The 21,435-nt window shown below is 38.7% G+C and overlaps 3 protein-coding genes and 1 non-coding gene across 4 annotated transcripts; 3 read left to right on the forward strand and 1 right to left on the reverse strand.

Annotated features, from left to right (window-relative positions):
- Window positions 1-1,599: 1,599 nt before the first annotated feature.
- Window positions 1,600-7,526, forward strand: hprt1 (hypoxanthine phosphoribosyltransferase 1). The gene is made up of 9 exons (XM_026358200.1): window positions 1,600-2,173; window positions 4,222-4,328; window positions 4,644-4,827; window positions 5,138-5,203; window positions 5,794-5,811; window positions 5,901-5,983; window positions 6,115-6,161; window positions 6,306-6,382; window positions 6,565-7,526. The coding sequence occupies exons 1-9, from the start codon at window positions 2,147-2,149 to the stop codon at window positions 6,610-6,612; spliced, it is 657 nt and encodes a 218-aa protein (XP_026213985.1). The 5' UTR covers window positions 1,600-2,146; the 3' UTR covers window positions 6,613-7,526.
- A 985-nt stretch (window positions 7,527-8,511) lies between these two features.
- Window positions 8,512-16,278, forward strand: fam122b (family with sequence similarity 122B). The gene is made up of 10 exons (XM_026357985.1): window positions 8,512-9,607; window positions 9,748-9,826; window positions 9,917-9,970; window positions 10,314-10,357; window positions 10,453-10,507; window positions 10,830-10,931; window positions 11,158-11,243; window positions 11,519-11,583; window positions 11,958-12,054; window positions 14,551-16,278. The coding sequence occupies exons 1-10, from the start codon at window positions 9,483-9,485 to the stop codon at window positions 14,687-14,689; spliced, it is 846 nt and encodes a 281-aa protein (XP_026213770.1). The 5' UTR covers window positions 8,512-9,482; the 3' UTR covers window positions 14,690-16,278.
- LOC113161146 lies at window positions 10,590-10,745 on the forward strand. The gene has a single exon (XR_003298733.1). It is a non-coding gene; the product is annotated as a small nucleolar RNA U109 (small nucleolar RNA).
- On the reverse strand, window positions 15,808-19,952 carry mospd1 (motile sperm domain containing 1). Its single transcript, XM_026357983.1, has 6 exons — window positions 19,845-19,952; window positions 18,723-19,019; window positions 18,532-18,607; window positions 18,062-18,294; window positions 17,420-17,581; window positions 15,808-17,242 (listed from the first exon to the last, which is right to left on the reverse strand). Exons 2-6 carry the CDS (start codon window positions 18,874-18,876, stop codon window positions 17,211-17,213), a joined length of 657 nt encoding a protein of 218 aa, XP_026213768.1. The 5' UTR covers window positions 18,877-19,019; window positions 19,845-19,952; the 3' UTR covers window positions 15,808-17,210.
- Window positions 19,953-21,435: the final 1,483 nt, after the last annotated feature.

Consider the following 21,435-nt stretch of genomic DNA (forward strand, 5'->3'; position numbering starts at 1 on the left):
GTCCAAAGACAAAACGGCGTTTAAGGGTGACGATTTCACACTGCAGAAGGTAGACTGTGCAATCTTACTTACATTTTCAAGTTAAACAGGACATTTGAAGTTGGTCATAATACAGTATTGAAGTACCTATATATACATATACGTGACACATGGTCTTGGTCAGGAGGAGGCCCCGGGAAGGACCCAGGACATATTCCCTCAGAAGAGCTGGAGAAGTTGTCTAGGGAGAAGAAAGGAAGCATCTCTGCTAAGACTGCTGTCCTCGTGACCTGGCCCCGGACAAGCGGAAGGATGGATGTATAGATGGATAGATAGATGGAGGTCTTGGTTGGTCCAACTGCCTGTGTTTACCCTGACGCTGTGTCACAAGTTCACAAATGCAATTATGCTGTAGGAACAGGCAAAACAAGGGTTCTGTACAGACTGTTCATTCAAGGCCTCTCATGTTCCCATCTTGGTCTTTATGTTTCATGTAATTGATTTGAAAAGGGAAATCCTATACACTTAAACATAGAATATGGCAAAAGACAAATAACTGTGTTATTGACTAGATTTTATAGGTAATCAAGTTAGATTCACTCATAATCCTGGAAGGTAAATCAAGTAAGGAAGAAACAGAATTACTAAGGTCAGCAAACACAACGAAGGGACATTAGACCGCTGTGTAATTCAGTCTTATGGTAAGACCATAATACTGTATTTTTCAGCAGGACCCAAAATGCACGTCAAGGCTACATAAGGCCTTTTTGACCAAGAGTGAGGGAAAATGACTGTTTCTCTGTAACATGTGGAAACTGCTTCAGGACTACAAGAAAGTAACTACCTTGTGAAGCTGGGAAAGAAGAATGCCAAGAGTGTGAAGAAACATTTTGAGGCTACTTTATTTGCTCTGTTTACAATAAATCTGCTCGCTTTTACTTTTACTCCACCACAATTCAGAGAGAAATACTGCGCGTTATTCCCCACTGCATTTACTTGACAACTTTAGGTAGCAATTACTTTTTTAATTGAATGATGGAATTGTAGATATTGAATAAACAAATCAAGAGTGTTTGTATTTTACAATATGGTATCCGTATGGTACAGTTGTCCCTCTGTCCAACTGTGTGCTTTAAAGCTCCGTTGAACAGTTTGTTAAATAAGTGCTCATAGATCATTGGTAAATCTTTGAAGTGAAGTTTTCAAACACCATAAAATAAAAGAATGCCCTCTTTGGCTGGTAATCAAACCTTTCACATATTTTATTCCCTGACTTCTATTGTTCCACTAGTTATACTGAACAGATAAAATAGAGTCTGATTGAGTGGGGCTCAATCAAACTGCTGAATAAGAGTTTGTATTTGTAATGTGTGGTTTTGGTTAATGGGATGTTTTGCTTTGTAATGTGCCTAGAGACGCAAACCATTTCAATAGTGATTCTGACAATAAAGTTAATTTAATGAAGTCAATCAATCAATAATGACACAGTAATTTGGAATTGTTTTTTTTTTTTAATTAGTTACTATAACTTTTCTCTATGACTAAGATAAGACTTTAATGGCCCTCAAGTGAGAGATTAATTACATGCATTAAAAACTGTTTCAATTCCTTTCATAGCGGTGTGCTAATAATATAATTTTAGCAGCAGTAGTAATAGTAAAGCACTGTTGCCATTTATGAGAATGGAAGTCTTTAAGGTATGTGGCAGCAGCCCAACGTGCTGCAACATGATATTAATATTTGGCATCAACACAATCATTCTTTTCCCAGTAGGCGTCACTAGTGGGAACCGTGTCGAGCGGGGCTTCGGGCTGATCGATCGTCTGGTGATCTATGTGGCTGTGAAGTCTCTCAGATTGAAGTTTGCAGCACGCTGGCTGCTCACGGCTCCACCACTTCCCTCTTCCCGGGGTGGGCGGGACTCCAGTCCCTCCGTCCTGATTGGCCGCGACAGCGCTCTGTCGTCATCACACAGGCAGCGCCAGAGCTACTGTACAGCCGCGGCCCGGAAAAAAAAAGAAAAGGTGCTGTAGCAACGAAGCTAGCGGCCGCTTCCATGTGTGTGCTGCTGTCACAAGGGTAGGGAGTCACAGAAACCCACCTGAGAATAAACGTTTGCTGTTTGCCATCTGAAGACTACTGCAGACTATATAAACCTGACACGGACATGGCGACGTCCAGCTCCTGTGTGGTGGTGAGTAACAACAACAACCGGGACGAAGTGAGATCGGTGCTCATATGCACGCTCACCGGAACAGCGCGCTAATCGTCGGTATAGAGCCACGAAGTTGTTCCAGCCACGGTACTATATAAATCTATACCTGTCTGTACGTTCACCTTGGTAACACGCTTTGTTGTTAATAGCTGCGGGACGTAGCGTGGCCTGCGGCTATGGAGACACGCGCTATGCATGGCGTAGCCTACGTGACGCAAGAGTCGCGTTTGGATGGACACTTAAAACAGCGCGTGCGTGCGTGCGTGCGTGTGTGTGTGTGTGTGTGTGTGTGTGTGTGTGTGTGTGTGCGCGTGTGTGTGAGACAGAGAGAGAGAGAGAGACATCAGATTAACGATAACATTGGTGTAATTATCAGATTACGCTCAAACACACTGACAGCTGCAAATCTGGGGGCGTGTAAGAGTGCTGTAACACTGGTATACAAAGTGCAGCCTATTGGCTGTGTACATATATATATACCTTAAGTTATTACTTTACATGAATCCAAAACCAGATGTCCACAGTGCAATACCATGTTGAATACAACACTACACAAAACTCATTGTGGAGTCTTTAAGATTCATCAGGAGCAGGAATCTATAGCACCTATCTGGAAAAGAGCTGGTGGTTTTCTTGTACTTCTCTATTTGTTTGTTTTTGGAATGGAAGTCAATTAATCAACCCCCTGGCATGTCAGTAACAATTGAACCAAGAGAGAAGAAGATTTAGGGAAGTCTGGGGAAGTGGTATATTTGCATGCTGCAAACTATTTAAAATTACAGTGCACAGATCGATAATTTACTGGCTTCTTTTTTGTTCAGAGATGAACAGTTGCACTGAAAAAGTTGGGGCAAAATAGTTTTCTTTTGCATATTATTTCAGTTTGAATCAAAGAACTGGGTCCTATGTTGTGGTATACATGAATTTAGTAATTTGTATTATAATGTCTAGCTTACAGTCTCCTCTATGCTGATAATATAAATAACCAGTGCTGTATTTACCAGTACATTTCCAGAATTGGGAAGCCAGTGTTTCATTGTCATCAGTTTTGCCAGTAGACCGTCAAACCCAATTGCTCTCACAGATAATGAAGTTAAAGGCACATTTAAAATGAAATTACTTGTACAGTGTAGCATTGCCAAACTTGGACTTTGTCAGCACACAGTCCAAGGTCGTCCTCTTGTTGACCTCAGACTGTATCACTGGGTTGTCTGTCAGGTTTACAGCTTTGCTTCTTGAATAACAGACAACACTCCTGTGAGTAAAATACTCCTTTAGATCATGTGACCATGGGGACATCTGCTCAGTATCAGTCATTTGTAACTGAAAGAGTATAGCCCAAACAGATGGATGCATGTTTCCAATTCAGGAGGCTTTTCCATGTTTTAGTTTTATTCTACTTGAGCCACATGCAATGTGAGGATGGGGACTTTGCAGTGCAGTCTTTAATAAAACAAGATTTTGTTGACTTGGCAAGATCCAGATTCTCCACTGGTTTAAATACTGTGAGTGTATGTATGATCAGTCACATTCTTCCCACAGCACCTCGCACTCGAGACCAGCTTCACAGCTGTCGCATAATGCCAGTTATAGAGTTTGAGTTAAAACTAGAACTAGAGAATTTTACAAAATACAAATACTGACCTCCACTTACAGAGTTAGGCTCTGTTATCAGTATCTTACAATTTGGATCAAATGTGAGAGACTGAGGCTTTCAGTAGTGGCAATGGGACATTTTACTGCTGACTAAAATGGAACAATTGCTCTTTCTAAGAATCTAAAGTTAGTATAACCACTGACAATTGTCTCAGTGTGAAACTAGGTGCAGATCCCATAAACCGTAGAGAATCAGACTTTGGTTTGTGTTTTATGGCAGAAAACCTACTGAGGCGGTGAACTAAATAAACTATAAAGAGAGTCGGTAGGAAAGTAGACCACCATTGCCCTGTATCAGATGATTGTCTCGTGTCTCTTGTTAGATAATAACCCTGAGATTTTTTACTGCTTCATTTCATGTTTTATTTCAGATCAGTGACAATGAGGAGGGGTATGACCTGGACCTTTTCTGCATACCAAAGCACTATGCTGCTGACCTGGAGAAGGTCTATATCCCACATGGACTCATCTTGGACAGGTGTGTTCCCACAAGTTTAGTGGAGCAGTTTTGTGAAAATTTGTTAAAGATGGATTTTCGGAATGATTAGTTGACTACCATGTCTAAACAAAAGTCCTTTGATTTAGCTTCTTTGTTTCCATTAGCAGATATACTTAAATTAACCAATAATGCAAATAACCAGTTTCTGTTAAACAGACCAATATTTGGCAGTGCTGTAGAAATGACAGCTCTGCCTGCTGACACAAGCAGAGAGGAAATGGACACTGCTGCTGACAGTAGCAGAAGACTGAGCTGACGATTCTCTTTCTCTTTCTCTCTCTCGCGTGACACCAGGACAGAGAGACTGGCCAGAGAGATCATGAAGGAAATGGGTGGGCATCACATTGTGGCCCTCTGTGTGCTCAAAGGGGGCTACAAGTTCTTTGCAGACCTGCTGGACTACATCAAAGCCCTGAACAGGAATAGTGACCGGTCCATCCCAATGACAGTGGACTTTATTCGTCTCAAGAGCTACTATGTAATATATATCATAACTCCACCACTCCATCACAATCACAATCTGTCAGCGTTTTGGATTTGCTTAAACACGTAAAGGTTGTTCAATTGTATTTTATCTTTGAATTTCCTTCTGAGCGAAAATCTTCTAAAGAAATTGGTGAAAATTAAAATTAAGAAAAATGTGTTTTTGGAAGCATGACTCTGTTTAGTTTATCTATACAATTTGATACATTTACAAAAGTCGTTTAATATAAAACACAACCACTAATCAACCTGATGTTGAATAATATGACGCCTGCAACATTTCTACTTCCTTCTCATCTTCACAGAACGACCAGTCGACAGGTGAAATCAAAGTAATCGGTGGCGATGACCTGTCTACACTCACAGGCAAGGTAAGACACATGAGGGAAAGCATGATTATGACTGAAACAATCATTTTGACACTTCTGTCAATAATATGAATAAATAATACTTAGAATTGATCGAACTTGAAATGAGAAACACATTTTACCCCTCTTGTTTTACATGTGCTATTAAATGTTGACACCATTTTCAACAGGAACAGACATTTTCAACTGATAAACATTCACTGACAAGTGAACAAGAACGGTGATTAATGATGATGGTGGCTGTGCTACACTCGTGCAAACTCAGGCAAAACTAGGCAAATGTTCAGCACTGTGTTTCAGGCATGGTGGTCACATGGTCTGTGGTACTGGGAAGGTGTAGGAATGTGTTTCTCTGTCAGCTGATCATGACACTGTATTGGGTATTTAACAATAATCCCTTCTGTGTCCCTCCCTCTACCACTGTCATTATGGCTCCCACCCTTTCTTACCATGATCTTGTCACGGATGCAGCAACTGTGAAATGAAAACACAGCAGACATGGAGATGCAGAAAGCTTAGCATTCTTATTGAGTTCAAATACATGTTGAGATGTAATGTGTGTTTTTCACTCATTTTCTTTTCTTTTTACACAGAATGTTTTGATTGTGGAGGTATGTATTCCTTTTTTTTCTTCTAAATTAAAGTAGGAAGCTGTTGAATCCAAGAGCATTAACATGAGCTTCACATGTTGTGTTTTAAGGATATTATCGACACGGGCAAGACAATGAAGACGTTACTGGAACTACTCAAACAGTACAATCCCAAAATGGTTAAAGTAGCAAGGTAATTTAATCACTTCATGTCTTCCTTTCAAATACAAGCCACGTACCAGGCACAACAAAGCACTCATCTGATTAACAGTTCTTAGGCAACTATAAGTTATCTTATTCAGCATCCTGGTATCTGTTTCTCAGTTTGTTGGTGAAGAGAACACCGAGAAGTGTTGGCTACAGACCAGACTGTGAGTTTCAGACAATGAATATTTCTAATACATTCTGTTTAGTTGTTCACTTAGAAAATGTACTGCCACAAAGCATGCTTTTCAGTGTTGTTAGTTTTCCACTAGAAAGATAAGAAAGTTACTGATTAATCTGTTTGCTTTCAGTTGTAGGATTTGAGGTCCCTGACAAATTTGTGGTGGGATATGCTCTGGACTACAACGAGTACTTCAGAGATCTAAATGTAAGTATTTGAGAAGGACAGTGAACCATAATAAGTAAAGTAGCTTCTGTTTCATGTTTATACATGTACAAGTTTGTACCGTTTGTACCTGGAATGTTAGGTCTGACCAAGTTTAGACCCTTAAAACAAATAATTAAAATCAATAATATGCTGCAGTACTCACTGATCCTTTTCTATTTCAGCATATCTGCGTCATTAGTGAAACAGGGAAGGAGAAGTACAAGGCATGAAGACTCCTTCATAACATGTTATAATGATGGTTATAGCTTTTCCTTTTGTGGTTCATTTTTATTCTATTACTTCATATTTGTGTTATAACAATATGCAGCCTGCTCAGGGTCTCTGAGGATACAGTGATAATCCTGACAGTTGCATTTCAGGTTTAAGCTATCACACACAAACACACAGACACACACTAGAACTTTAGATAAAATCGATTGCCTTAGATAGTACCACGTCTGGCTTGAACAGCATGAAGCCTTGAATTGTGTATAATGGTTCTATTTCCATTTCTATTTCACAAATTTTTTTAAGCAATTGAGTAATTTATTCAAAGCCTTGAAATGCAAAATCACATTTGTTGTGTTACATAAACATTTCTCACTGATTTTAAAATATATTGCTTTTACTGTTCTGCTTGTACTTGGAACTATAAGTATGGCCTCTCTCAAAGAGGATGTTACATTTTCTTTTCTGTGCGTACAGTTTAGGACAAAACACGTTTCTGTGTTGTGTGATACAATGCACTGTTGAGGAAAGTAACACAAATATAGGTCCTGCTGTCCTTAATTAAACACATGGGTAAGCTGAAGATGAAATATCCTCTTTTTTATAAGTGAAAACGTTGTGTGAACAAATCACCTGTGAATCCAGTGTGTTTGTGTAATATAAAACATATACTGAATTTTGTATGCTGGAAAAAAACAGTTTACAGAGGGTGTCAATGTCAATTCATATTACAGCCGAAGTCAGACACAAGTCAGTCCTGTTTAAAATAATCAATATGTATCTACCTGTCATTGAATCAGACATAATTTAACTATCATCTTTCTAATTTATAAAATATTCTCATTCAACGGTGCCATCTCTGTAAACAGTGTTAACTGAATTTTGCTTTATTACCAATTAAATGTTCACACCTTTACTGAGACTAATGGATTTTACTGCAAAGCTTTGTATATGCTATAACACTATATCCTCCTAATGTTTTCACAACTGTAATTTTGAAATTATTTCTGGACAATCAAAGGTAAAAATGCTGGGAAATGCAGTGGTGATGTAGTGAGATTAAGAAAAAAAGTATCTAGCGACTTTGGTTTTGAGTCATGTCCAGTCACTAATAAAACTCCTGGCTTTCTAGAAAGGTAACCAGTCTCCACTAGTTTGGTCTTCAGTGATCATGGCTGATATGATCATGGATCATTAATGGTTGATGTGTTGCTGTATGGTATATTGCTTCATTATTTGATACGAATCAAGAAAAGATTGCACAAATGATTGATTTAAAAAGCCGAAGGTCATTTCTCTTTCTGAGAGAAATTGTGACTGCAAGGTTTCTTGGGGATTTTCTTTTTTCACACTGGGCTTTACATGTGTCCAGTTATTATATTAGATTATTTGAGATTTTACACTGATAAACTTGAACGATTGGCAAATCAATAAAAGTTGATTAAGGGATTACAAATGTTTTTAGCTTTTTTGAAAAGTCTTATCTTGATAAATTCCAACATTAACTTGTTTCACTCTGATTTATATTCATTCAAGACTTGCTACTGATTACACCAAGCATTTGCTTTGTAAGTTCACATTGAATATTCTGCAACAAACGAACTACAGGATGATACTGAGTGTGCTGGTGAACGTGGCTTTATTAGCAGGAACAGTGGATTATTGACGGCTGGAAAAAACTATCTGCCAGAACAAGCACACCACCATCCGCGTATAAGACATGTCAGGCAACCAGGTAAAAACTAATTCTGTCGCACTTTGACATGCAAAATGTGTGTCGTGCTGCTCGGTTGTAATGAGACGCCTTTCCGCTCACAGAGGCAGCGGCACCCCAAGTTTATCCAGGAAGCAAAAGATGCAGGTCGCCGGTAAACGAGGCGCGTTCATTGGACAGGTCTGCTAACGTTAAAAGGGGCGTGAAGTTTGCAGCTAGCGGCTAACTCTGATTATCTGGGAGCTAGTTCATTCTTAGCGACGCCCTGTACAAACGGATAACGAGAGTGTGGAACTTATAAACTTCACAGCAGACACTGGGTAGTTTATTTCTGTAAAGTGTGGAAGCTATCAGGCAGACGGACAGGAACATTTAGGGAAATGGTGACCCGGCCTCTCTCTCTCTCTCTCTCTGGACATGGCATTGTGGCTACTGGCGTTGATGCTAACTTAGCTTGTTAGCTTATCAGGCTAGGTAGCTGGGCTGTTGGCTGTAGTTGAAGCGAGTTGCTAATATTAGCTAGCAATGTTGTGTTAGCAAGAGAATAGACTTGCTTTCTAAGAATAACCTAATAGCAGCACTGGTAGTTTAACGTCACTTACGCTACATTTGAGGCAAACATTAATTTAGTACTGAAAACAACCCGCTGGTCAGTCATCATTTAAGATGCTAACATGCAGCAGTAGTTGAGGAGGCTCTCAGTCGTCAACCAGTGCTGTTTAGTACCCGCAGACTAACGGGTCGAGAGCTAGCAGTTACCGGGCATTGTGCGGTATGTAGCCATGGCATGCTAACATTAACCATCCATCAGAAAAGTTGGTGACTAGTCACAACATTATAGGCAACGTTATCACAGGCCAGTTCAAGCTGGACATTTAGTGGTGGTATGAAAAAATGTGCTCAGGAAACGTTGTACTGACAAATTAGCTTGCGTTGAGTTGATTCAGCTGTGGTATACAGACGACAGGGCCTTGCAGGGTGCTTGGGGGTTATCTACATTGAGTTAGTCTGGCTCACGTCAGCTCAGTGGCTCTTTTGATTGATGTTTCTTCAAAACACGTAAAGTTAGCAAAGTTTGGAGAGCAACGATGTAACACCACCGAGCTGGTTAGCCATTTTAAGTTCATCAGTTGGTGACAAGCAGCGTTAGTTCGCAAAATGAACGACTCAGGAGTCTTGCCACAAGAAAAGATGGAGCTGGATCTGGATCTCCCATCTTCGTTAATTCAGACCGATGGACACTTGAGGAGATCCAACAGTGCACCCATGATAAATGGCTTAAGGTTCTGCACTATTATATAGTTGCACTAATCTTTCTCTGAATGTGTTTATGTCCCTTTTTCATTCACACTCAAGTAAATGTGTTGTCCTCATGATTAGAAGACACATGACATATGGTTGGTCTGTAAATTTGTCATTGCAGTGATAACTCCCAAGTGTTCCAGAGAGAGGTCCTGCGCAGTCGGAGAAATAGCACTACCGTTGTCAACAGGCCCAACATGGTACATTGCTTTATTTAACACATGTTTATTCAAGTAATTTGCGTAAGAATTGTTCAGTATTGAATGTTTCACTTGCATCCTCCTTTACAGGTCCCTTCATCGCCCATTCGTGTCCCCAGTACCAGACTTCATCAGATTAAACAAGTAAGAGAAGACGCGGTTTTGTTTCATGTATTTTGGAGTGTTTCATGTTGAAAATGAGCATGTCAGTGTTGGTGTCTTATAACACTTCTGGAGTTCACAGGGTCTCTGCTCGTACAGAGCTGATCACTTGGTAGTATCAGACTCCAACATAGCAATCTGTATGTGTCTGAATTAAATTTCCAGTAGTCCAAATGGAAAACATTTCTCTTTTAACTGAGCACAAGTAGTACCTGCTAGTTTGATATTGGTCAGACTGCAGTGACGTGAGGTAAAAAAATGTTTGTGTGAAGAACTTACGTAATTCTGACTTTATAACCTCTAACCCTTGTCTGTGCGCTTGCAGGAAGAAGGTGTAGATGTGATGAATAGAGAAACTGCTCATGAAAGGTAATTTATTTCTTAATCCAGTTAGTGACTTAAGAGATTTGCTTGAATGATTACTCTGTTGTAGAAATCAGCTTTTTTGTTTTTCTTTTGCACAGGGAAGTACAAGCTGCCATGCAAATGAGCCAGTCCTGGGAAGAAAGCCTTAGTCTGGTAAAAATATTAACCTGTCTTACCCTATCAGTGTTGTTGATATGTTCTATACCTCTGGATACTCGGAGGACACCCCTTCATACTGCATGTTTTGGCCCTGGGCCATTGTTAGTCCCTCTCCATTTGTAGAGTGGACGATGACAAACATGCTAGATTAACACTTAAAATATTTGGGAGTTAACAGGGCCACCAGTCTTTCAAGGTCAGACTGAGTTGGTAGTATAATACTCCAACACTTTTGCTTTCGATTCATTTTCCTAATTCACTTCGTAATATCATAGACAAAGAGGGAAAATTTCAAATAATAATATTGTGTTCTTAGAGTGACAATGATTTGGAGAAGTCAGCATCTTCATCTCCAAAGCGCATTGACTTTGTGCCTGTGTCACCTGCTCCGTCACCAACCAGAGGGATAGGAAAAAAGGTACATATTTCACCTTGATATGCTTACATATTTATAGCCTGTTTTTCTTAGGTATAGAAAAGCTTTGCCTGAGATTCATTCATTCATTCTTTCCTGCACAATTAGGAATAAGACTTGATACACGACTCAGTAATTCAGAGGACTGACAGAAACTTATGTTTGTTTTTTGCATTTTGACCTGAATGTGATGGCGATTGTCTTCTGTCTGCCTTTTTTTTGTGAGTAGCAGTGTTTCTCTCCTTCACTACAAATCCTTGTGAGCAGTAATGGCCTATCACCCAGCCCAATACCCAGCCCTACGCGGCGTTTCAGGTGAGCCCCAAGTGTTCTACTTATAACTGTAGTTAATAACACAACAGTTACAGTACTTTACTATTGTTGTAAATTGATGTTTATCTTATTAACATTGTACGCCTGTCAAAAGTGGCCAAAAAATTTCCTAAAACGTGAAATTTATAAACGCTAATATTTTCATTTTAAAAAATCTCGAAGCTATTGGACTTTATTTTATGATATCAGTCAGTGGTTATACTCTTTTTTTCTTCTTCAGATTATTCAGGTCTGACTTTGTTTTGTCTGCTTTTCAGCCGACGCAGTCAAAGCCCAATCAACTGCATCAGAGCAAGTATACTTGGGCCAATAAAACGTAAAGGTGAGGTCCCTAACATACCTTGAAATCCTGAACGTTTCACTAAATGCGTTGAGAATAATTCTCTTCACTTAATTTATGGAGTGATGTGTTGTAAATTCAAAGCATCATAATCAGACTGAAGGTCATTAAACACAATAACACTATTGATTATATAATGTAAATTGAGTGTTATCTATCAAAGACCAACTATAACGTTGATCATATTCAGGCCATTTAGAATCTCTATATTGGTTTTAGTCATTTAGTCCATAAAACCCAATCTTCTTTTATCATATTATTTCTGGAGTCCTTCTCCAAACCCTAAACCAATTGTGAATTGAACATGAGATTAGCCATAGACTATTTCTAAATGTCAGTCTGATATTATTCTGCAGGTGAGATGGAGACAGAGAGTCAACCTAAGAGGCTCTTCCAGGGTACCACCACTATGCTGTCCTCAGATGTATCCAACCTTTCAGAGCTCAGTTCCTGGTAAGTAATAATACTAAAGCTGACCTTTTTTTTAACTTGATTTGCTCATTCAGGAGAGATAATGTATGAAAGCCAAAATCACAAATGTTCAACTTGCTTCCCATGGTTCTAGTTTAGTAATATACATTAATATTTTTTCTGTTTTTTGACGTAGCAAGAATGACATAACTTTCCTCCATACAGCTGAGTCTGTCTCCATGTTGTTGTGATTTAAGTCCAGCATGCTGCTGGCCCATGATTTTCCCATCACCAAATATGGAATTGAAGTAAATGGATCAGATCAGAATGGATCTAGCTCAAGATCAGGGCCAATATCCAGTATTAATATTCAGATGTCGCATCCCTAATACATGTACTCCTGAAAAATAGAATTACAGCAAGCAAGTGAAAGAAAAATCAATGAAGTTGTCCTTTAAAGAAAATGGTCAATTTTGCAACAAAATGTTTTTAGAAGTAAGACTAGGGATTGAAAATAGTGGAGGGAAAAAGTAGCTTCTAAAATGTACTGTATCTACAAATTGTTCAATGAGTGGCTGAGTCATGTTTTCCTTTCAATATAGATTTTTGTTGCAAGAAGTGGTGTTTCCCCAGTTAATGAAACGGGTCAATATAGAGTCTAAAGCATATTTATTAAACACCTTATAAACGTAAAGTTCAAAAGGTGTTTGGTATTACAAAATAGGGTGCACATTTTACCATTGCTCTAAAGTGAGAGGATTAGCACTGCAACTAGTGATTATTGCATTAATCTGTTGATTATTTGCTCTATTTACTGTTTACTCTATAACACGTCTGGAAGAAGTATCTCTCCCCATGGAACATGGGTACTTGAGATTGTGTCTTAAACTCAAGTGCCACTTAAGTTGCTCACAAAGAGACTTTAAGACTTGATTTGAAACTTATTAACAATCCTTATTTATTTAGTTTTTTTTAAAGAGATAGGTCGCCTCCATTGGCATCGTTGACAGTGGCAGTTAGATGGCTCTTTAGGCAGCATTATTAAAAGGCAAAGGTAGACTCTTCAAAATAATCAAGAAATATTCAAACTATACTAAAACCTGGCCTTGCCATGTCTGTAGTTAATATGCCAAGCGCAGCCTAAGCTGTACAGGGGAGAGGAACAAAAAGGTGTGAGATTAATTCAGGTGAAGCAGTGCAGAGTGAGTTGTTGGAGTTGTGCTGTGATGTAGAAGGTCTTTTTCTGAGGCAGTCACTGCACTGGGAGTTAGATTTTAGCAGCATTATAAAGGAATTGGAAACAACATGATGCTCACTGGTATAGAGCCCTTTAAAAAATGACTGAACCTCAGCAAAGCACTGTGTAAAATTTAATGCACATGACAGATGAATATGAATGTGACAGATTCTTATTGGCTATTTTAATGAAAGAAGCCCTGGAGAGATGACCCTCAGTTAGCCTTCATTTATAACCTGCTACAACAGTTTCCTGACTGTGAATTTCCCCTTGCATGTCTGTGTATTTCGCTTCCAAGCGCAGTGCACAAACTGTTTCTTAAGCAACACCACTGTTGGCAGTTTAGTGATTTATTTTATTTATTTATTTTATTTTATCAACAAGAGGAGCATCTGGAGCGAAATAACAAAGTGGGCTGCTGCGTAAATGTAGCCTGAGTAGCAAACCCCAATCAATAGTTTAAATCTACTTGTAGAGAATATTGAACACCACTAGATTAATGTACCACTCTGTGTTGGTTTACAAATATGATTGATCTTGGCGTAGGTGCTTTATTCTATATTTCTCCTTCTGAAAGCAGCAGGACACATGCTCCAAAGTGAAGCAGGCTTATGCACAACAATCTCTTTATCGCAGTTAAATTGAGTGTAAATGATAAACAAAAGTTACTGAATAATCGCACAGCTCTGTACGTCTCTACATCAGACTCATAACATATCATCAGTTAGAATTTATTCTCCTCATCATACGGGAGATGTGAGATCCCTGTAGCTCATTAATCTGGTGCTTCCTTATTTCCCAACTTCCTTAACATTTTATCAGCACTTTATGGTTTATTTTTCATTGAATTTTAAAATCAAATACAACCAAATATTTTTCTAATTATTTCTATTCTAAAAAAACAGGGATTTGTGTTATAGACCCTATTCAACCAAACAATGACAACAAATTGCACTGTTGAAAAGACCAAATATTATTATTATTATTATTATTATTATTATTATTATTATTATTATTATTATTATTATTATTATTATTATTATTATTATTGTATGCATATAAAAGGGGGATGATATAGCCATAGGTACATTGAATTACTGAGAAATGGCTACATCCTGGCTTATTATAACCACATGAGACTTGATTTATTATTATCTCATTTCTTGCTCACTTCTGTTCAGTTTCTATCGGTCAATTATTGCCTAGGCCGCTTCTCTGGAAGAAAAGGATTTTCAGCAGCACTTGACTCCAGAGTGAGTTTGCAGCCTGCAGTGATACTAAAACTTGACCTTTTCTCTCAGTCATTCTCCAGATTTACTAGATGGCAGCCTCAGCAGTGTCGGCTCTTCCACTGACTCCCCAGGCAAAATGGAGGGAGTGTCGCCCTCCTCATCCAGCAACTCACCTTTCACATCCCTCCAGGATTTGTCCCCAAAGTGAGCATTGTGTAGCAAGAGACACTAAAATGGACCTGGGCAAAAAAAGACCCTCTCTCCAGGTAACTAGTTTCCTTTTCAGGCCCTCCACCATGCCATCGCCTAGATTTAGATTTAAGTGGAATTTTCCATGTCTGCTTCTGAACGCCTGTATTCGGGGCTACATTTCGGAGGATTAAGATATGTCTGAATTAAGGAAACAAAAGCTGTGGCTGAGATTTTGTGTCTAAGATGTAAGCCTAGTGACACTGGGAGCACCAGCTGCTAGTCGAGGATCTTGGATGGTGCTTGGCTTCATAGTTTGTTCATCCGCGGCTGTCCTGCAAAACTGTCCTACCAGTCCCGCCCACTGGAGAGACATTGAGCACTGGACAACAACAACAACAAAAAAAAGACTGTTTGGATGTGTACATTGTCATGTTTTAGTGCTGGAAAACGTCTGTCCACAGGCCTTTGTATGTACACAGTCTGCAAGTTTTGTAAGAAAAGATTTAACTTATTGTTTACCTGCTTTGTTTGTAATTATGTAAATATTAACCTTGTCAAATATCATACATAGTTTTAAGTTTAGCTGTGAGGTGAATGTGAACACAGGTCTTCAGCAGCAAAAGTTTTCTTTAAGGAACAGAAACTACTTGTGGGGCACAGCTTTGGCGTTTTCCTTACTGTTCGACTCTCCCCAGGCTTGTACTCTCTTCTGTGGTCTGTGAAACACTAAAGCTTCCTCTGTGTCCTGTCCACTTGTCAGGATGTATTTTGTAAATAAGCAAACTATACAAGAAACTTTTTTTTCTTTCTGGCAAAGTGTTATTTATGGAAAACAAAATGTTTATTATAAATTGGTTGGTGATAGTTTCATATCTCCAGTAAAAATGAACTATTTGTGTTATTTACACCAAATCAACTGACTGCTGGAATGTGCAGCAAAAACAAAATGGCACCATCTCATTGTGAGTAAGTAGGCTGCTGTCTTTGCTGTGGTTACATTTATTAAGAGCTTTTACTCAATTGTACAAGTTGTACAGTGTTTCAGCCTGACTTAAGAAGAGATGATGTAAAACTAAATGTTCTCTTTAAACATCCTAAGACATACAGTATATAGAGGTGAAGCCTGTACTGTGATTTTTTTTTTTTTTTTTTTGCACCAAAATTTGCTTTCAACTGTCATGGTGCCGTTGTGTCTATCCCGTGTTACTTACAGGTTTGACCCCCTTCCTGGCTCTGTAGCCTTTGATGTATATGTAAAATAGGAAGTGATTGTACATCATTTTATGGTAGTGTTCCCTTTAATTTAAAAAAGAAGTGTGGTTGCAGTTTGTTTGTTGAATGTCTTTTTTTTTTTTTTTTCTATACAAATAAGAAAAGCAGTCAGCTTGCCCTGCTGTCAACAAGATATTTTTTTCCAAGATGATTTATTTTCTCAGTCATCTTATCAAGTGTACAGGGCATGAATTTAGCAAATAATTGTATGCTATATCGTATGTCTGTAATGGAAAGGCTGTAATCTGCCAAGCTGGCTAACCTGTTGCCTATGCTTGTCTTTTGTCGTCGCCATCGTAGAAGACAGCAAGACTAAATAAATTATTTCTTTATGCTTGTGTATCTGTTCATCATATACAATGATGGTTGTTTCACTAGAATTTCTTGTTTATTGCTCTGGAACCAAATGGTATGAAAGTATTGGTAAATCATGTTTTCATGTAATCAAACCTGATAAAGTTCAACCCCCAAGGGAGGCAGCTAGATGGATTTTCAGCAACCTATATTACAAAGCCAACAGAGGCCTTATTGTCATGATATGGTCTCGTGACACAACTCGTAATGAGCAGAAAATAACCTGATTTAATCTATGAGCATTATAGCAGACAGACTATTGAGACTTTATTAAACGTTTCATTGGGCATTGATATAGTACGACAAACAAACCATTGTCTTCAAAAGATGCTTCCTTTGGTGACATGTAAAAGTATCTCGCTGATGGAGAAATAACCTCATTCAAACAAGGTGTCCACACATGCAAATAACTGCATTTAGTCATCAGTCTACACTAAAAATGCTTTAAAATGTCAATATGATGATGGTTACAGGTTAATACCATAACAAATTCTTAATGGCTTGATATACATTTATCATGTTTGCATGTAGATTCCTTCACACTTAAGTTAAACATATTCTGTTACATAATGGCAATAGAAATACAGATACACACAATATGAGGCCAAACAATACTGTAAATGGCCTCATGTTTCTTCACAGGCCCAGATCAGGGACAACTCCTCATTCCTTTGACCTCCACACCAGAGGTTTCTGCTGTTTACATCAGTTCAGTATTGTGTTAACAATAGACAGTATATTAACACAAGGGTGCTGATTTAAAAACAGGTATGCTAAAATCTTTTTGTTGGTGGGGCGTGTACTGAATAAGTACGTTACCCACCGGCTGTCAGTTCTACTCATTGTGTGTAAGAGGACCTCTGGTGTAACAATCTTTTCTGTTCACTTCTCTCTCCTTAGCTCACGGTACTTCACGTGCGTAGGATGACCATTGTAAGAAGACCTGAAACATAAGTAAAACAGCCACAGCATATGGTTATGTCCAGCACAAACACTTTGAACAATGTAATTTCACAAAGAAGAACAGTGTAGTTGAATTAACACTTTTTAACATAAACATTTCATTCTTTCCAAGATGACCCCATATGCTAGTTTGCTTTTGTTTTTTCTTTAAACGTACCAAGAACATAAGCAGCTACAAGTTTCTTGTTAACACTTAAGTGGAGGTAGACAGGCACAGTAGATTCTTGCTCTCCTAGTGTCGGGAGCATCAGGGCGGCCACACACACCAGCCCAAGCAGCACAGTCAGCAGACTGGGTCCTCCAGCAGCAGGACGGCTCTCTGTCAAACAGACATCCACACATTCATACATGTAAACAAACCCCATGTAAAGACCAAAAACAACATGTTCCACAGCCTGTCAGTGGCTCTAAGCCCAGAGACTGTTACTGTTACTATTGAAGTAATTATTCTTTTAATAATAACAGGAAGATGATACCCTGTGCAAAGGTATGGTGACTCTCTGGTGTGATTTTAAATAGTTTCTGGACAACAATGGAGGAAGTAAGATAAAGTTTGTTTAACAGGCTTTGAATACACGAGTGATATTTTTAATATGATCAATTCAATGCAGGTTGTATTTTTAATATCTTAATATAACACATGTCATACTATATTTGTTGTTTCTTAATAAGTTAGATAAGTACGTACATAGACCACAAAAAACTGCAACATTCTTCAAATTACAAGTGTACAGTGGCGATTTTAATAAGCATTTGGCTCCATCTAGTGGTAAGACCACACAACTGTCTTTTGTCATACCTGACTGAAATGCAGTCTGTTCAAAGAACTCGCTGTCTGCGAACTGCTCCTTGATCCTGCGCTCCTCATCTTGGGGCCGGGGGCTCGGTGGCTCCTGTGAGGCTGAAGGACGGAGCGTGGCTGTCACCTCTTTGCGACCTAGAGCTTTCCGCTGACTCTGCTCCGACACCTGCAGTCGGAACTTGTCGTACACGCCATAGTGACATGCCCGCACATCTCTATGCCTGATTACTCTGTGGGAACACGGAGTAACAAACTTTTTACTTGACCTGGTGGGGAAGGTCATCTGGACAAATGTCCATGACTTACAACATAAACTGAAAGTTTATATTAAGCAAAGTAATACAATAATATAACAATGAATACTGTATATGGACACCAATTGACTAAGAACAACAGTCTGTAAAACAGGTGGTCCCTTTTGTGGTTTATCACAGTTTAAAAAACAACTCATACACAAATAAACTCACATGTCAACACAACATTGTGGTTTAACAGCTCCAGTGGCATCCACCACTGTGTACTTGTTTGGCGCTGTGCAAAGCACTGGAAAAAAAAAAGAATGAGAAATAAAATGATTATCCAGTCTACGGTAAATAATAAATATGACATAGCACACATAAAAGCACAAAATAAAAAGTGTTTTCCTCCACCAACTGACCTTTGAACTTGAGTGCAAACTCATAGGGGTTGTATAGGGTGAGCACCTGCTTGTGGGATGTCTGCTCATCGGCATAGAAGACGAGTTCAGTGGGGAACACGAACACGGGAAGGCTTCCTTCCACCAGCTCAGGCTGTCGATGCTGCTGCTGCATTGGCTCCAGCTGAGCTTCTCCCCTTCCCCGTCCACGGTCTGCCTGGGCCCCCCACCCCTCGCTAACAAGTATCAAGATGTGAAGACTTCTTTTAGGTGGAAATGGCACTTCCACTTTCAGCTCCTTGGGCCCATTATATGATACTGTAAACAGATGCGGGATAAATGACAAAGTACATTTACTGAAGAGAATTTTGATAAGAGAATATAACTCAAGTGTGTGCAACTATGCCCTTTGAGGGTAATGAACAATGTGGGCATATGGCTTTTCATTTAAAGTATTTCAACTTTTGAGTGTTTTTTATCTAAATGAAATAAACTAGATTTTTAAAATTAGGGAATGTCAATGGAATTATATTGGTGAAAAGCAATCAAGATGAATCAAGTATAATAAGTCAAACAGCTTTCACTGGACTCCATGTGGCTGGTCACGTGTCTCTTTGTGTTTACATGGCTGAGGAGAGTGTTGCAACACTTTTTGTTTTCGATAATTCACCATAAATTAATTTTAGTAGTGGCTTACTTGTCACTTACTGACCAGGCGTGGTATATTGCGAATAGGTTCACAACTCTATATCTGTATGTGGTTTCTGAAATCCAGAAACTGTAAACTGCCCTCAAACTGCACTGTAATTACAGGAGACAACATAAACAGACAAAGGAAATTAAGCCTAACGCTGTGAGTTAATATGTGAGCCGTAATATAACAACAGTGCCTTTTAATAAAATTATATTACGCCAACAGTAAACCCCCTAAGCGACTTATATTATTTTATTACATTTGCTTGCTGTAAGAGTGTAATAACATGTTCTTACTGTGTTGTGCTAACGCTGGCTACTGTTAGCGTTAGCCGGCTAGGAAAAAAACAGTTGGTAGCTAATAGCCACTTAACATTGTCTACTAGCAGTGCCAATACACAGTATAAAACACAGGTGTTGTCAAGAAAAAACTTGAGACTGAGACTTTACCTTGTGGTCGGGACTCGGGTTCGTGTAACGTTGATGCTATCACCAGGGTCTGTGCGCTCTGCTCCCACCCTGTTGTTTCTCTCCGGGCTTTTTTCTTTGTCAATAATATACTGCAGAGCTCGCGGTGCATGCTGGGATGGCGGACGGTGTTATGCCGAGTTTTGCATGCCTGCCGAGATCTATATCCCCCACTCTGATCAGGAAGGCGGAGATAGATCTCGGCAACTCAGAGTTGCCAAATATTGCACCCCGATCCCTTATTAACTGTAGCCTAACACACGTTATAACAAAATGCTGTCATTTATTCATCTTTTTAGTATTAGTAGTATTATAGTATTTTTAGAGTATTTTAATCTTTTAGATTATTTTCACACCAAAAGTGTGTGGTTCAAATCATACCGAAGTTTGCAAATCTAGTTGTTAGCAGAGATTTTATTAAATTAAACTTGCCTTGACAAAGTATGACCCATTGATAACATTCATACATTCAATGAACCACAATGAAAACCTTCATTAACCACAACACTACTAATCTGCTAGAACATTTTTAATAGGGCAAAGATCTGTAGTGTAGGCTACTTTGTCACACACGCGTAGGCCTATGTGAATTTTCACATACGCGCATTGCGAAAGACTACGTGCAAAACGTCAACAAAGCGCAAACGTAAAGATGTTCCTACATGTTCAAACAATAACTTTAGAGTGGTTTTTATGGAGAGCATATAAATAGGAACCTACAATTCCCTAAATTAACCAGACTCTGCTATATTTGCGGAACGTATTAGCTCCTGAATTGATAAATCGGCCAAAGTTGACCAAATATAGCTTATTCAACCATAAAATGCAAAGTGCATTGATTTTAGTTTCTGCTCGCGATTGTTTATCAAGTAATGTCTCTTTGCACGGACGCTTTAGACAGATGGATAGTAAAGTGCCACTGAATTTCTGACACCTTCTTTTGCCATTGCATTAAAGGACTTATCGTTCATCCAAAATGTTTTTCAGTTCCACTAAGTGATAAAAAATGCAATCGTTATTCATTATATAAAATATACTGACAATATAAAGTTTAAATGCAAAATCTAAAAAGGAAAGATCTGGTTTTCCAAGACCTTGGTTGTTAAACTTTCTACAGACATTTGAATCTATTATGTTTTCTAATCTCTTTTTAAATATATATATTTGTAATAAATGTATGGTAGATATAAGCATGCGGTGCTCATGATTGGTAACACATTTGACTAAAGTGCTAAAAGGAGACATAAGGCTGCCTTCAAGTGCTGTAGGATGTAATAATTTTACTAGACCACATGCAGAACACACGGCAATATTTATGGTTTTTGAAGCTACATGATGCAAATAGCTTATTTGAGTAAGTTTGAATATTTATATATGCAATCCTTTCTGTTGTGTTCTATAGATACCGATCTATTACGTGCCTGCATCTTTGTTGTACTGCTACAGCGGACTTCAACAATGCCTCTTGAAGATTTTTATTTGCATATGTAATATAAAAACAGGAATACGCTGCACGTGTCCTTGTTGTGTTGGAGTCGGATGGGTAGAGTTTTTGAGGCGCCGTGAACGCAGC

The sequence above is a fragment of the Anabas testudineus genome, chromosome 10 (genome assembly GCF_900324465.2).
Source record: "Anabas testudineus chromosome 10, fAnaTes1.2, whole genome shotgun sequence".
Classification (NCBI taxonomy): Eukaryota; Metazoa; Chordata; class Actinopteri; order Anabantiformes; family Anabantidae; genus Anabas; species Anabas testudineus.